Consider the following 13,591-nt stretch of genomic DNA (forward strand, 5'->3'; position numbering starts at 1 on the left):
GTAATTTGTTAAATTGATTGTGTTTAACACGTTGAAGCTTGATGCAGACAGTAGATGATTAATTGCTCATTTTGAATGTAATTTTCTGTTCATTAGGGTTGCATGTCTTTTGCTAATAAGAACACCTCATCCATGTCTTGGTTAGTTCATGTAAATGTACACTTACTTTAAGATATGAACACATTGATGGGAACACATAAAAATCAACTCACAAGCTTTTTCCTTTTTCCCCTCAAGCAGTGACATATTAAGTCTCATTAACACCAATGCATCTTAAATTGATGTCTTTTCCTTATTTTTTTAGTTTAGTTTATGTCTATGGTTCTAAAATGAGTTGAGACATCTCCACATTAAGGGCCTGTGTCCACTAACGGCGTTTTTGGCGCTGGTGGCGCCTATTTTCTATAAAAAAAACAATGCAGTTCAGCGTCCTCAACGCAAAAACACCCTCGGCATCAGCTGTTTTTTGTCGCTGCACTCACAAACACTCTCAGTTGAAGATAGTTAAATTTTTGGAACACCGCCGCGTTTGTCAATGTCACTTCTCTCTCACCGACCAATCAAAATCCAGAAGGGGCAGGACTTCAGATATCAACTTTGCCAACAACAGTGACGGGGGAGAAGCGTATTGTTTCATTTTTTCGAAGGTTCAATTTTCAGGTGTAGCGCTGCTGCTTATGCCAGGACACGATTCCATTCCATTGTTTTTATGTTTTCTTTGTAAAATTTTATTGAATAAAAGCGGAAGTGTCACCAGACAACTTTTGTAACCTAGCAACAGTAAGCGCCGGCGAGAAGCGCTCTGAAATTGAGGTTGTGGGCACTGCCAACGCAAAATTTGCATTATTGGACACAAGCCCTAACTGTATCCTAGCTAGCTCATATATTAAATTGTATGTAAATGCTGTTTTTCTTGAAGGATTAGTTCACTCACATTACAAACATGCATTTCTCACTTTCCTGTCTAGCTACACAGATAGTTTGATGTATCTGCTGAGATTTCTGCCTCTATGCCAGCATGGCTGAGGTGAATGGAATTAAGCTTGTGGTGCTCACAGCATTGGAAAAATTACATCTTAAAATGACTCAAAAATGACTGTATTTCTCTGGGTTAGAAACCAAACTCTTTAGAAAAAACTACTTTTAAAGAAATAGTTCTGGTAAAAAGTTTTTAGTTGTGTTATGTGTATTATACAGAGTTGTTCTGGATAAACATGTTTTCAAATATGCTGAGAGCACCACAGACAGATGTATTGTTATGGTCAGAGATGTCCGACATCTCAAAATATGGACAAACCCCCCCAAACTATCTGCACCCTACATACCACTGGGGGTAAGAAAGAACGTGTGTTTTTTGTACGTTTCTGTGGACCAAATTAATTGCATATCTATGAATATGTCATCTCACCCTCTCTGCTGCTCTTATGACTGCTCCCATTCACTGACTGCTGCCGCTGCAGGACCTCCAGGCCTTTAGGACATTCTCCTTTTTGCATCTCTAGTCTCTCTCTCTGGTTGGTCTCTCCACCCCTCTGTGACCTGGGGATGAACGCACCAATGAGGAGCCTCACAGTGAGTCCCCCTGGTCCACCTCCACCCCCCCCATCTTCTTCTTCCACAACACCTCAGTCACCACTCACTCACTCACTCACAGAGTGTGTCGCATATATGCCTTGATGTCAGACGTGGTGGGCATTCCTGTCTCTATGAGCGTACTGTAGATGTGGGTAGTGTACTGTATACCATATAAGCCATGATGTTGACTAACTGTTGTGTGTTATTTACAGGGTATGCCTGATCGCATGTTATGTGCAGTGCTGGAGCAATTTCAGCTTTACTTTTCCCTTTGGTATGTGCGCTTTGTCTCCATTCAGAGTGTCATTTCTTCTTGTGTTTCTTATGTTGAAACGGCCTTTACACTTTTCTTTTTCTGCATACACACACACACACAAATATACACACTAACAAGGACATGCACACCCACAAAACAGTGTGGGTTAATATAGTCCCATCCAATACTGGGCTAACTTTACCCAGCACCAATGTGTTGTTTTGCCCAAGTGTAATTTTTCTTACGGTTGGGTTATGTATCCCAAGTATGTCATTCTGATGCAGAGTTTAACACAACACGTTTTTCGTTAACGCCGTCACAAATTTGTTGATAGTTAAAGAAAACAATGTGTAAATGACATTCAAACCTTAAAGGGATACATATATACATATATAAGTCATTATCAAATTATTCAGTTATAGCTGTTTAAACCATAATATATTTTAGTTAAAATCACAACAAAATGGGTCAAAACAGAAAAACCAGATTGAATCACATAAAAATCATGCAACAACTGCGTCACTTTCAGGTAGAAAACTAGCGGAGATAACCATATACTCTTGGAGATAATGCTATGTGACATTTAATGTTGCTTATTTTTACCTGCAACTGTAATATTTATAGACATACAGTTAAAGGTGATAATCAAGTGTTTAACCTTGTAAACATCTCCATGTGGTGTTTTTCATGTGCTACAAGACATATCAGGGACAACATAAGCAGTCATCCCCACGGCTGGGCCTGTCTGCTTTTAAACTGCAGTGTACCAAGGACAGGCTGAACAACACGTTTTCAGTTTTGCAGGTTTGAGACGTCACAAACCTAAGGAGCCAATCCTGTTAACGGACTGGTTTTTAAAAATGGTGTCCTATCTGACGTTTCTGCTCTGAAATTTCTGAACTGTGTTGCTTTGCTAGCTCCTTTTAATAAAATCTACAAAACAACGGTTGAACAAACAAAACAAAAGCTTAGCTTAGCTTTACCAATATCTACTAAACTAAACTTGCGAACCGCTGTCATACTTTTAAACCATAGAAACTGATTGTAAAATCATATTGCCTCTATTTCAGCTAACGCTAATGTTACTTTGAAGACAGAGCGCTAGCTTGCTAGCCAAAATACTGGACAGTAAGTAACCTTAGCCTAGCTTAGGCGCTGATCGCGAGCTGTCCTTAGCATGTTTTCTCTTTCCATATGGAAATATGGAAATCTACTCTCTTTCTTTTGTTGTTGCCTGGCATCCACTGACCACAACAAGACTACCATTTTCTTTTTGCACCAGTTTGCTCCGCATTAAATCATGTTAAAGTGATGCAGGAGTTTTCTACCTGAAAGTTATTGTAAGCAAACATTGTGATTCGTTCTGTAGGTACTGGGTAAAGATACCCCATTATTTGGCTGATGCTATATTGACCCAAATTGGTTCAGTTTAGACCAAGTGAGCAACTCACACCACCTCACAATGTACAGTAGGTTGTACAGCGCCTTGGTGTTCAATATAATGAAGATCATGTGTGATCTTTTCAAAGGGTAAGTTACTGGAGCTGTTTCGATGAGCTGTCCGGATACACTTGTCCTGTGTTCCATGTGTGCTACGTTGTGTATCACGGTGGCCATCCAACAATTCAACACATGTTTAATTTTACGGCACACATCTCTGGCAATTCAAGTCAGGGTAGTTTATGTTGCTGAACACACATGGAAGCATACAAAAGCCTAATGCTACATGTTATTACATGCAGAAGCCACTATTGATACACAGCTTATCTGATACTTTAGAACTTACTTATATAATATTGGTTAGCTTAAGCTTCGTAGAGCTAATTTTTTAAAGAAGTGCACGATTATTTAAGGCAATTACTGTTTATATGAACAAATATGGCAAGCCAAATGTCTTGTCTCTTAGAGAAGTACATGATAAATGTATATATTTTGAATATAAACCACATTATTGGAGTTATGTAAAGGGATATTGCCCCTGCCCAGACTTGGATGCAGCCAGAGTGTTCTCCTGTTGCTCATTTAGCTTTGGTCACTGTGTGGTCCGCCTCCCTCTCTCTGTCAGATCCACTCTCTGTATAGCACAGCAAGCCCCAGCATGCTGAAGAGGAAACAGAGCTCACGGGTCGAGGCCCAGCCCATGACCGACTTTGGGCCGGACGAGACCCTCGCAGACAGCGCCGACATCTTCTGGATCAACAAACCAGTGAGTGGCAGTGACGGGCATGTGCGTCAGGGTTGGCTTACCACAATGAAATCCTGCTCTGTTATATCTCTTCCATTTAATCCAGATATTTAATCCAGATAATACTTTGTTGATGTATTTCCCTTGAAATATTATTCTGAAAGTATGGCAAAAATATCAAAATAGATGGACAGCGAGGGAGAAAAACTAAATTCTAGCACAGTTTGTCATTAATTCTTCTTTTGTTGTCTCCCTGCAGTGGGTGCACTCCCTGCTAAGGGCCTGTGCCATCATCAGTGTCATCTCTGTTTGTATGAACACCCCCAAGACATTCGAGCATTACCCTCCGTTGCAGTATGTGACGTTCACGCTAGACACCCTGCTGATGTTCCTCTACACCGCCGAGATGATCGCCAAGATGCACATCAGAGGAATCATCAAGGTAGCGACTGACAGAGACACTTTGTCACAAAAATCATGTAATCAAGAAAGAAAGATTAAAGAGAGACTGATATAAATGATCACTCCCAAAAACTGAAATATTTCATAATCAAATTCAACTAAAGTTAACAGAAAATACATCAAACTAAAGAGTGGAAATGCTGTTTTGTTGTGACTTAGAAACTACAGAGACAGATGAAGTCTTGGCTTAAGATGTTTTATATAATGGGCAAACTGGAGTTTTATTTTGTGTACCTTTTCATGCCAAAGTAGGATGGGGCTCTGGCATTCACCATATTGACATCTCATGATGACAATTTCGAAAGGACATCTGGCCATTTTAAGTTCAAGTGGAAATCTTGAAGATCTCCGTTTTGTTCTCTTCGACGGCACCTTTGGTGATAAACAGTAATTGCAGGAGCACACTTCCCAGATATCCAGACAGTGTTGCATGTGTGACGTCCACGGTTGGCTCCGGTTGTAACTCTTGATTTTCCTCGCTGACGGTCGCTTTCCTTTTTAGACTGTTTGCTTCATCTGAGCGTCGAATTTGTTTCTTTTTCTTTGGATTTTCACTTATGTTTGAAGTTGTATCTGTAGTTATCAATCTTTTCTTTGTTTGTTCAGCCATAGTAGATTACTGTTTACTCACAACACTTGCAGAGACCGGAAAAACAGCCGCTTAGCTAAGGTGACCAGATTTCTGAAATGAAAATCGGGGACATTTTCAATGCGGCGGTGAAAAATCATTAAATATTATCATTATGAAATAAAAAACAGGGACAAGTACTTTTTCATGTATTTTAACCAGCTTTTATTACAGAAATGTTGCAATCAAACAAATGGGTGACATCACCAACCATCTAGCCACTGAGGAAGACAAAAATATCAATATAAGTTAGGATGGATTTTTTGGTCAGAAGTTTCTACTCACAACTGAATACTGAACTGATATTTATGACACAAAAGGTGGCAATCAAAAAAATGGGTGACGATAAACAATCATACTTACTTTAACGTTACATCACTTCACACACACACACACACACACACACACACACACACACACACAGCCAAGTCTACTGCCAGTTCACACAAAATAAATAAGTTCATACACAACATACCATTTATCGCGGCCGCTGGTCTCCTTTTCTTTCCTTTTTGCCGCCTCTAGATTGTTGTTGTTGACGCTGCTGCGTCTGTACGTCATACGACGTCTTCTCTGGCGATGCGTTAAATGGCTACCGTAATAACTGGTGTTTGAGTCTGCGCGCATTTCCCCCCGTTCAGTGTCAAAATCGGGGACATTTTCGGGGACACCTTTGACCGGGGACAGGTCACCCAAAACGGGGACTGTCCCCGGAAATCGGGGACGTCTGGTCACCTTACGCTTAGCTCCACCTACCCTCTCTGGCAGACCAACCACTGCTGGCTGATGGAAAACGCGTCACTAACTGGGCGCCGCTTGTGATTTTTTCCACGAATGTCGCCACAGACACCCAGTCTTTAATACTGCAAATGCAAAGGCTTTCATCAGTGGGCCATCGGCTCAGTCACCATTGTGTTACCTCATTCGGCGATAGATAGTGACTTAACAGACATTTAAATGAAAATCTTTAAAATACCAATATGATTGCCCATGTCATTTAAGTAATTTAATGTTGGTATTAAACCACCTCCTAGCTTTCATACTGTTAGCTAAAAACAAAGCTAGGAAGTCAACCACCTCCTAGCTTTGGCATTCACCACTTTCTAGCTAACATACCGTTTGCACACCACTAGCTAGGAAGATACTGTTTATTTATTTAGTGTGACCAGTAATTTCTATGTTTGCTAATTAGTATGTTAGCTAGTCTCACTTTCCAGCTCATGTACGCCATGTTCCAATCATGTTGTGTAACGCTATGACACAGCAATGTTAGCTAGGAGGTAGCTGAATGCTAATGTTAGCTACTTAGAGTGAATTTTTTGTTAAGCTAGTTTTGCAAATTCTATTAAATTGACAAAGGGAACCACATTTTTGCTATCAGCCGAGGCAATAATATTCCAACAGCCCTTTTGTGAAGCGTCAGATTTTAATCACACTTTCTATTCAGCCTTACTTGTTATGATGAGCTGTAAGTTCGGATGAATCAACACAATTCATATTCAAGGTAGACAGATAATGTTCTATAGAAGCATCCAGGAACAGACAGCTGGCAGATGAAAGGACCATAATTACAGCCATAAAATGAGTGGACAGCTTAATTGGCAAATCATGGATAACAAGCAGGGAGGCAGTGGAGGACACTGAATCAGAGTCACCACTGTCGGAAAACAGCATAAAAACCTGGAACATCCTTCTTTTTTCTTGTTTCTTTGAGTTCTTAAAAGCAGAAAACAATCATTTTAAAAGTGAAGTTTTTTTTCTTTCTTTATTTTCTGTGAACCACAGGTATATTACAACATGCATCACACATTTTGAAGTTCTAGGTTTCTAAATATTAAGTCACTTTTATTTCAAAGTGAGTAGAACTTGAGATATTCAACATGTCTGTCTCCTCAGGGACACTTGAAAGTTGTATTTCGCAGCTAGTTGATGAAAGTGCCTGCATGAAACAAAAAGATCCACACAGCGTGGTAAAGTAATTACATCTTTTGCTCTTGTCAGTGTGTGACAAACATGTTATCTGTAGAGTGTTTCGGAACACACCCTCCCATTTGCAGCCTTTCTTCCTGAGGAAGACTGACCCTTTAAGAGCTTTTTTTAGACTCTCTCTGTCTGCGTAAGTAGTAATTAAGTATGCCCATTTCTTCTGGCCCCATGACGTTTCAGTTTGTTCACACTTCAGGGCCTTAATCATTTTTGTCTTATCGTGTTGAAAACAGGGCGGTTTGAATATTGTGGTCTGTCTTCCGAAAGGGGCAAACTTTCTGTGTGTTGTTTTGCTTGAACATCGCCGTTCCATCACTTTCAAACAAAGGCTTTCTTTCACTATCAAAGCTTTCTGTGTCACATTGGTTGGCACTTGATATGAGCAATTTTCAGAACAATAAAGACCAGCAAAGTTTAATGAAAAAAATAATTGTTGGAATACATCAGCTCGGTTGAAAAAATAAGACCTTGAATAATGATCGTGTTCATATGTTGCTCAGTAATATATTTTTTTATATTCATATGTCTTGCTTGAGCTCATCTCTGTCAGTTATTACCTCCGTCCAGGACATAATGTTTTTAGTGCCTGTTGGGGTAACAGCCCAACTTTCTGGACACTTGTCGGAAAGGTGTAGCATGGGCTAAGGTAGAAGCATTACATTTATGGCCAGATCTGATTGTAACTCAGGAACAATCAGTACTATGGACCAGACTGTAACAACAGTGGTTGAGCTTGCAGATTTGCATATTAAGGCCAGTTCAGATCAATAATTCCCAACGCTACAAAACAGTTGTAGAATGTTGCAGAGAAAATTGCAGCGGTATGAACTGCTTAGTTGTAGAGCGTCTGAAGCCGTTGCCCGAAGTTGCAAAAGATTTGACTTGTTAAATCTCCAAATGCAGTTATAGAACAGAATAATGTAGCTTAATAATTTCACTTCAGCCAATCAGGAAACAGCATAAATGGGTGTAGGCACCCTGTCTCTGGTGCTGCAGTAGCCAAAGACGGCTCCAGATCCTCCCTTTCCTAACTCTCCCTCTTCGGCGTTAATTAATCAATGTTACAGCTAACATTGATTAATCAATCATCCAGTTAGTCATCCATTTCTTTTTATAACAATCACAGAAATCCAGTTAGTTAATTCATGTAACCTAGGCCTTAATACTAGTACAGGTATGTCAGTGCGTCGTTGCTATGGAGACGGTCATCTGTGCGCTTTGTGTTGCGTCTCTTTGGTGTTTTAGAACGCTTACGCTCAGATGTCGAGGGATTCTTTTGGCAGCTGCATCCAGTCTCGTTGCGAATCATTGATCTGAACTGGCCTTTAGAAAACTCGACTATTCGCCTTGGTGGAGCACTGCGCTCTGTGAGTGCCCTTTTAGTTCTCCCTTTTTTTGTCTCTTGTTTCTAACAGTAGATCCTCTTGCTGTGTCTCTTTCTGCACAGGGGGATAACTCCTATGTCAAGGATCGCTGGTGTATGTTTGATGGATTCATGGTGTTTTTCATCTGGGTGTCCCTGGTGCTGCAGGTATATCACAATATTTACTATTTTTCTGCAATCATGCATCATTTTCATCTGTTCCTTCACTAAGATGTAACGGAACAGGTGCTGGAATTAACTGCCCCGTCAATCCATTTCTCTTGTTTTAGGTGTTTGAAATAGCGGGGCTTGTGGATCAGATGTCTCCATGGGGAATGTTAAGAATCCCTCGAGCGCTCATTATGATCCGGGCCTTCAGGATCTACTTCCGCTTCGAGCTTCCTCGCTCACGCATCACCAACATTCTGAAGTACAAAACCATCATAAGCATTTCTCTTCAATAAGATCTCCACAAGTCATGATTAGGTTTGAATGCAAAAAAGAGAATCACACTGATGTATGCCTGTCTTCACTCTGCTGCTCTGCAGGCGATCGGGGGAACAAATCTGGAGTGTCTCCATCTTCCTGCTGTTTTTTCTGCTGCTCTATGGAATTCTGGGTGTTCAGATGTTTGGAACGTTCAACCATCACTGTGTTACTAATGATACACAGAAAGGGTAAGAATCAAGTACGATTAATTGTAACTTTGGTGCCTTTTTTGTTGTTTCAACTGATTCAGCTAACTACCTGTGTTATTGAACGGTTATCTTCTTAAATAAACACCTTAAATTAATGTAGGCTTTACCAGGCAGTCCATTTAATATTCTTTAAGCAGTAATTTCTAATAGGAAGAGTTTAAATAAGTTAGAAGATTGGACTAGGGCCAACACTAAGTGCAAAGCACCATGGTACTATCATAAGGTACAGATATTAATGACCCTGAAGGAACCCAGCCACACATTAAATCTCTGCATAACAGGCAGGTCAAGCCCATCTATAACAAGCATCAAGTACATAACATGACTATGAATACACCTACTGAGCAATCCAATAGACTTTAGTCTCACTCATTAGTGTTGGTTTTTTATACAGGCTTTTAGCTAACAAGTTTGTGTCCTCTGTACTTGGTTGGCAGAGTTGGCATTTGGTTTGACAGTGTGCCTATGTGAAACCCTGCAGAATACAAACTGCGCATTAAATACAAACAGACCTTGTATTTTATACTTGCAGATGTTTGATATAGCATCTAAATTGTGCAGACCCAATTAAGATGCTACATTAAAACATTAAATTAAATTACATTAAATCTTTGGTTCTCTTTCAATAACTCTTTTTTAACAGCGACTCTACTTCATTATATTGTTATTAATAACTTGATGGTGAATTTTTAATGTACAAGTTATGTAAATCTGCCGCTTGATGCATAATACTGTAATGTTTGTATACCAGCTGTTAAGAGGATTGGAACTGTGTCCTCCCTCCTGAAAACAGTATCCTACCCCTGCACAAAACCATTGAAGTACATACAGTTTGAGAGTTCAGTAACGCACAGTTAGTGATGATGGAAGGGTGTATTGTGAAGATCAAACTTCAAAGAAGCTTCATTTTATTACCGATTTAGTGATTTAATAATTAGTGCATAGAACAGGAAGCAGTGGGTCAGCCTGCTCAGTCAGTAAGTGTCACCTGCTGCGCTGAGTCTGACAGATCCTGACAGCATCTCATCTCTGGTGATCGATGTGGTGTGACCATCAAACCTGCAGCCTCACACATGAAATTGACTTTTTTTATGTGGAGCAGAACCTTCCTCCATGTCAAGTATTAAGGAGCTGTTTCAGTCAGGATTTGGTCATTTTACAAGAGTTTTTGGAGTCAAAGAGCCGAGGAAACATTTTTGGTTTCAACTCTGTTGAATAGCTAGCGTTACAAATGTTTAAAGAAACGTCAAATTCTCTTTAAAATAATAAGTTAAGTTACATTACTAGTGCTAGTTATGTTAGCCAGCTAGCCAGCTAGCTGCCTGTTGCTAGATGACAGAAGCTGCGCTTTGTGAAGCAAGGGTAAAGGTCTTTTCAGACAGGGGGGTGATTGACGCGCTTAATCATTCATTTTCAATGAGAGGCGAGCGGGCAGGTAGGGAGCAGGCAATCTGGCAGGCGGAGCGACGAGCGAGCGCAATCCTGTGAAATTGTGCTTGTCTCACGCACACGCCCGCCCGCTTTAGAGTTGAAAGTTCTTTTTTCTACGCGACACGCAAGAGTAACCACAAGAATCAACGGAGAACAGACTGAGACTGATCCTTGTTTTATGTGAGTTCCCGGAGATATATAACCCCTTTGTAAACAGTTACCGGGACATAAACAGGAAGGCCTTCGCATGGCAGAGCATTGGTGCATCTGGATGCATCAGGTAATGTAACGTTAGTTTAAACTTAAGCCAGGCTATACGTTACGTTAGTTGGTTACGGTTTTAGTTACAACTATAATTTAGCTAGTTGTTATAGCCTATAGAGAACATACAGTTGCACCGGCAGCGATACAGTAGTGCACAGAAGCCGTTTCCATGGTTACCACGCGTAGAGCGCCTGGCGTTTACTTTCGGAGCACTTGTGTGCCTGTCTATTCAGATGAGGAGTGCAGTGAGACCCCGAGATCCAAGCAGGTACGCAGGTGGAGTGTCGCATCCTTCATAGTCTGCGTCCTTCAAAGGATGCAGCCCCCGAATTGAGACACATTTACAGTTTACGCACATAGATAAGGACTCATTGCTTGAATACAGTGTTCTTAAAATATATAGCATTTTCTTTTGTAGGGAACATTGAAAATGGTGAAATTAACAGTAATTTACTACTAAGCAACTACTTTTTGAATATCTATGAAAAGTCAAACAAAACTGAAACTAGCATCAAGATTTTGGGATTGAGTAGGAGTCTCTGAGTAGCAGCACTGAGGAAAATGTCTGACCTGCAGGTGTGACAGTTTAAAAAAAATTCTGTAATCATTATGTATTTAAACCCATTAGTTAAGGTTTTTAAATCAAATCATTCAGCTTCGGATGATGATAATATGGAGACAAAAGATAAGACCACCATTGTTAAAGCCCCAGGCTGCAAGGAGAGCTAACACTCATTCTAATAATTAAAGTTTCCTACATTGTCCAGCCTTTAGATTAAGCTCATTACTACTCAACAGCTACCTATCTATCTCTCCTTACTGATTATGTGTCTAAGCACCCCAGAGACCCAGCATACATCGACCATTAGCAGCAGGAAAGATAGCACAGGACATGTCACATTATAGCCGTGACATCATTCCACAAGTGGCATGGCAGCTGTTTACCTCATTTGTTTGCTGCTGTGCTCCTTTCCCTAAATCCCTCATATATATGTGCTTCTAATGGGGTGTTTTAGAAATATGTCACACAAGGACTGATGTGTCTAATCTCTATCGGCCATATGCCCTTGGCACAAAGTCAAAGCTCCCTAGCTTGTCACACACAAGGGATTTGATGGGAATTAGGAGAAAATAGCAGGGGTGACATTTTGTGATATGGATATTAGAGGAAAATGGTTTTGGATTTGTGAACAAATGAGGGTCCTCGCCTCCTCTGGAGGTCAGGATTTCTGCTGTTGACCTCATCGTTATTTAAGTCTGTGGCGTGAATAACATGCAGAGATTTGTGCAGCATTAATTACATCTACGGAACTCTATTTCTTTAAAGGGGCCATATCTTTTAAATGGATATTCTCATATTTTGCATGGGTTTCCAGAATTACATTCTGTAAAAGGTCGCCTCTGAAATGGGCCGTTCAGAACAGCTGCAGGTTTCTACGTAGAACCTTGCTTTCACTGAAATCGACCAATCGTCATTCACTGTCACTCACCTCAGGCTGCCTTCTTGCACGAGCTTGTAGTCAAGTCGTTAAGATTTCAACTTACCATTCCGATACCTACTGGCGATTCTGACTGTTACATATAAGGCCGAGTAACCAATCCTAGGTCAGCCATGTTTTCTACAACTTTGGAGTGACAGTGCAGTGCGGCCGCTCCCCCACGTGGGATCGCACACGTGAGGGAGGGGCTACGCCGTCACTCCAAATACTGTCAGCCAATCGTGGCTAAGGTGTAACCTTTGAATGGCAAAACAGCCTGTTGGTTTCAGGAGGAAAGAGAGGCTCCGAAAAATAACATACAATTTTTAAAACGAAACAAACTTTATCAACGTGATTCAAAAACACATTAAAATAACAGAAAATTAACAGCATAACTAAAATATGTCACCTTTAAAGCTACTTTGTGCCAATTTAGATTCCCCAGTTAACCCAGCGGGCATGTCTTTGGACTGTGGGAGGAAGCCAGAGTACCCCGAGAGAACCCACACATGCACGGGAGAACATGCAAACTCCATCACAGAAACTTCTATGTCCGAACCTGGATTCAAACCAGGAACCTTCCGGCTGCTAACCACTGCACCTCTGCACGTCTGCATAGCCCCTAAATGAACCCATCACTGATTATTATGAAAGTCATCAGATATTTTGAAACAATCAATGTTATAGTAACATTTGAAATGTTTTATGAAAAGAATTATGATGTAAAAACATTTTATTTGGTTTGGTTTCATATTGGATAGAAAACGTTATTATTAATCTTAATATTATTAAATTGTCCTTTCATGTGCTAAACCAACTGACCATGTAGACTATGTGTCAACAAAAGCTGGTTGTTCACAGAGGTGGCCATAGTTTGTTGACAAAACCTCACATTTTCAATTACGTGTCACAAATTAATTCTGCTTTGATCAAAAACAGATTCACAAAGAAACACCCAAAAATAATTCCTTATCACAAATATGTTTTGTTTTCCACTCAGCAGATTATTAATGTCACGTTGTTACTGGACATTTGGTCTCTCATTTGAGCCTTCATTTATCACCCCTCTGTCATCAAGAGACGTGATTTCTTTGCTGAGACACAGTAGCGTTATAAAGCCCGGCATAATTAGCTTTATCGAGATTCATCACTATGCCTCTGATTGCCCTTTGTGATGGTGCAATAAATTATCCCTTCTGATCCTGTACCCCTTAATAAACAATTTGGATGAATGTCTGGGCAGCCAATTTATGGGCATTAATTTT

The 13,591-nt window shown here is 40.3% G+C and overlaps 1 protein-coding gene across 3 annotated transcripts in view; it reads left to right on the forward strand.

The window, feature by feature from the left end:
• nalcn (sodium leak channel, non-selective) overlaps positions 1-13,591 on the forward strand; it is an 88,213-nt gene that overhangs the window by 2,525 nt on the left and 72,097 nt on the right. For 2 of the 3 annotated variants that reach the window (XM_069663113.1, XM_069663114.1), the window contains exons 1-7: positions 1,556-1,572; positions 1,788-1,849; positions 3,897-4,037; positions 4,276-4,458; positions 8,540-8,623; positions 8,746-8,885; positions 9,004-9,132. In XM_069663113.1, the coding sequence (XP_069519214.1) occupies positions 1,808-1,849; positions 3,897-4,037; positions 4,276-4,458; positions 8,540-8,623; positions 8,746-8,885; positions 9,004-9,132 (719 nt within the window). In that variant the 5' untranslated portion in view covers positions 1,556-1,572; positions 1,788-1,807. Of the gene's footprint in view, positions 1-1,460; positions 1,573-1,787; positions 1,850-3,896; positions 4,038-4,275; positions 4,459-8,539; positions 8,624-8,745; positions 8,886-9,003; positions 9,133-13,591 lie in introns of those variants that run through there. The other variant, XM_069663115.1, reaches the window with a different exon arrangement.

The sequence above is a fragment of the Semicossyphus pulcher genome, unplaced genomic scaffold, assembly GCF_022749685.1.
Source record: "Semicossyphus pulcher isolate SPU_LCO1_2020_fin unplaced genomic scaffold, fSemPul1.0.p SCAF_15, whole genome shotgun sequence".
NCBI lineage: Eukaryota > Metazoa > Chordata > Actinopteri > Labriformes > Labridae > Semicossyphus > Semicossyphus pulcher.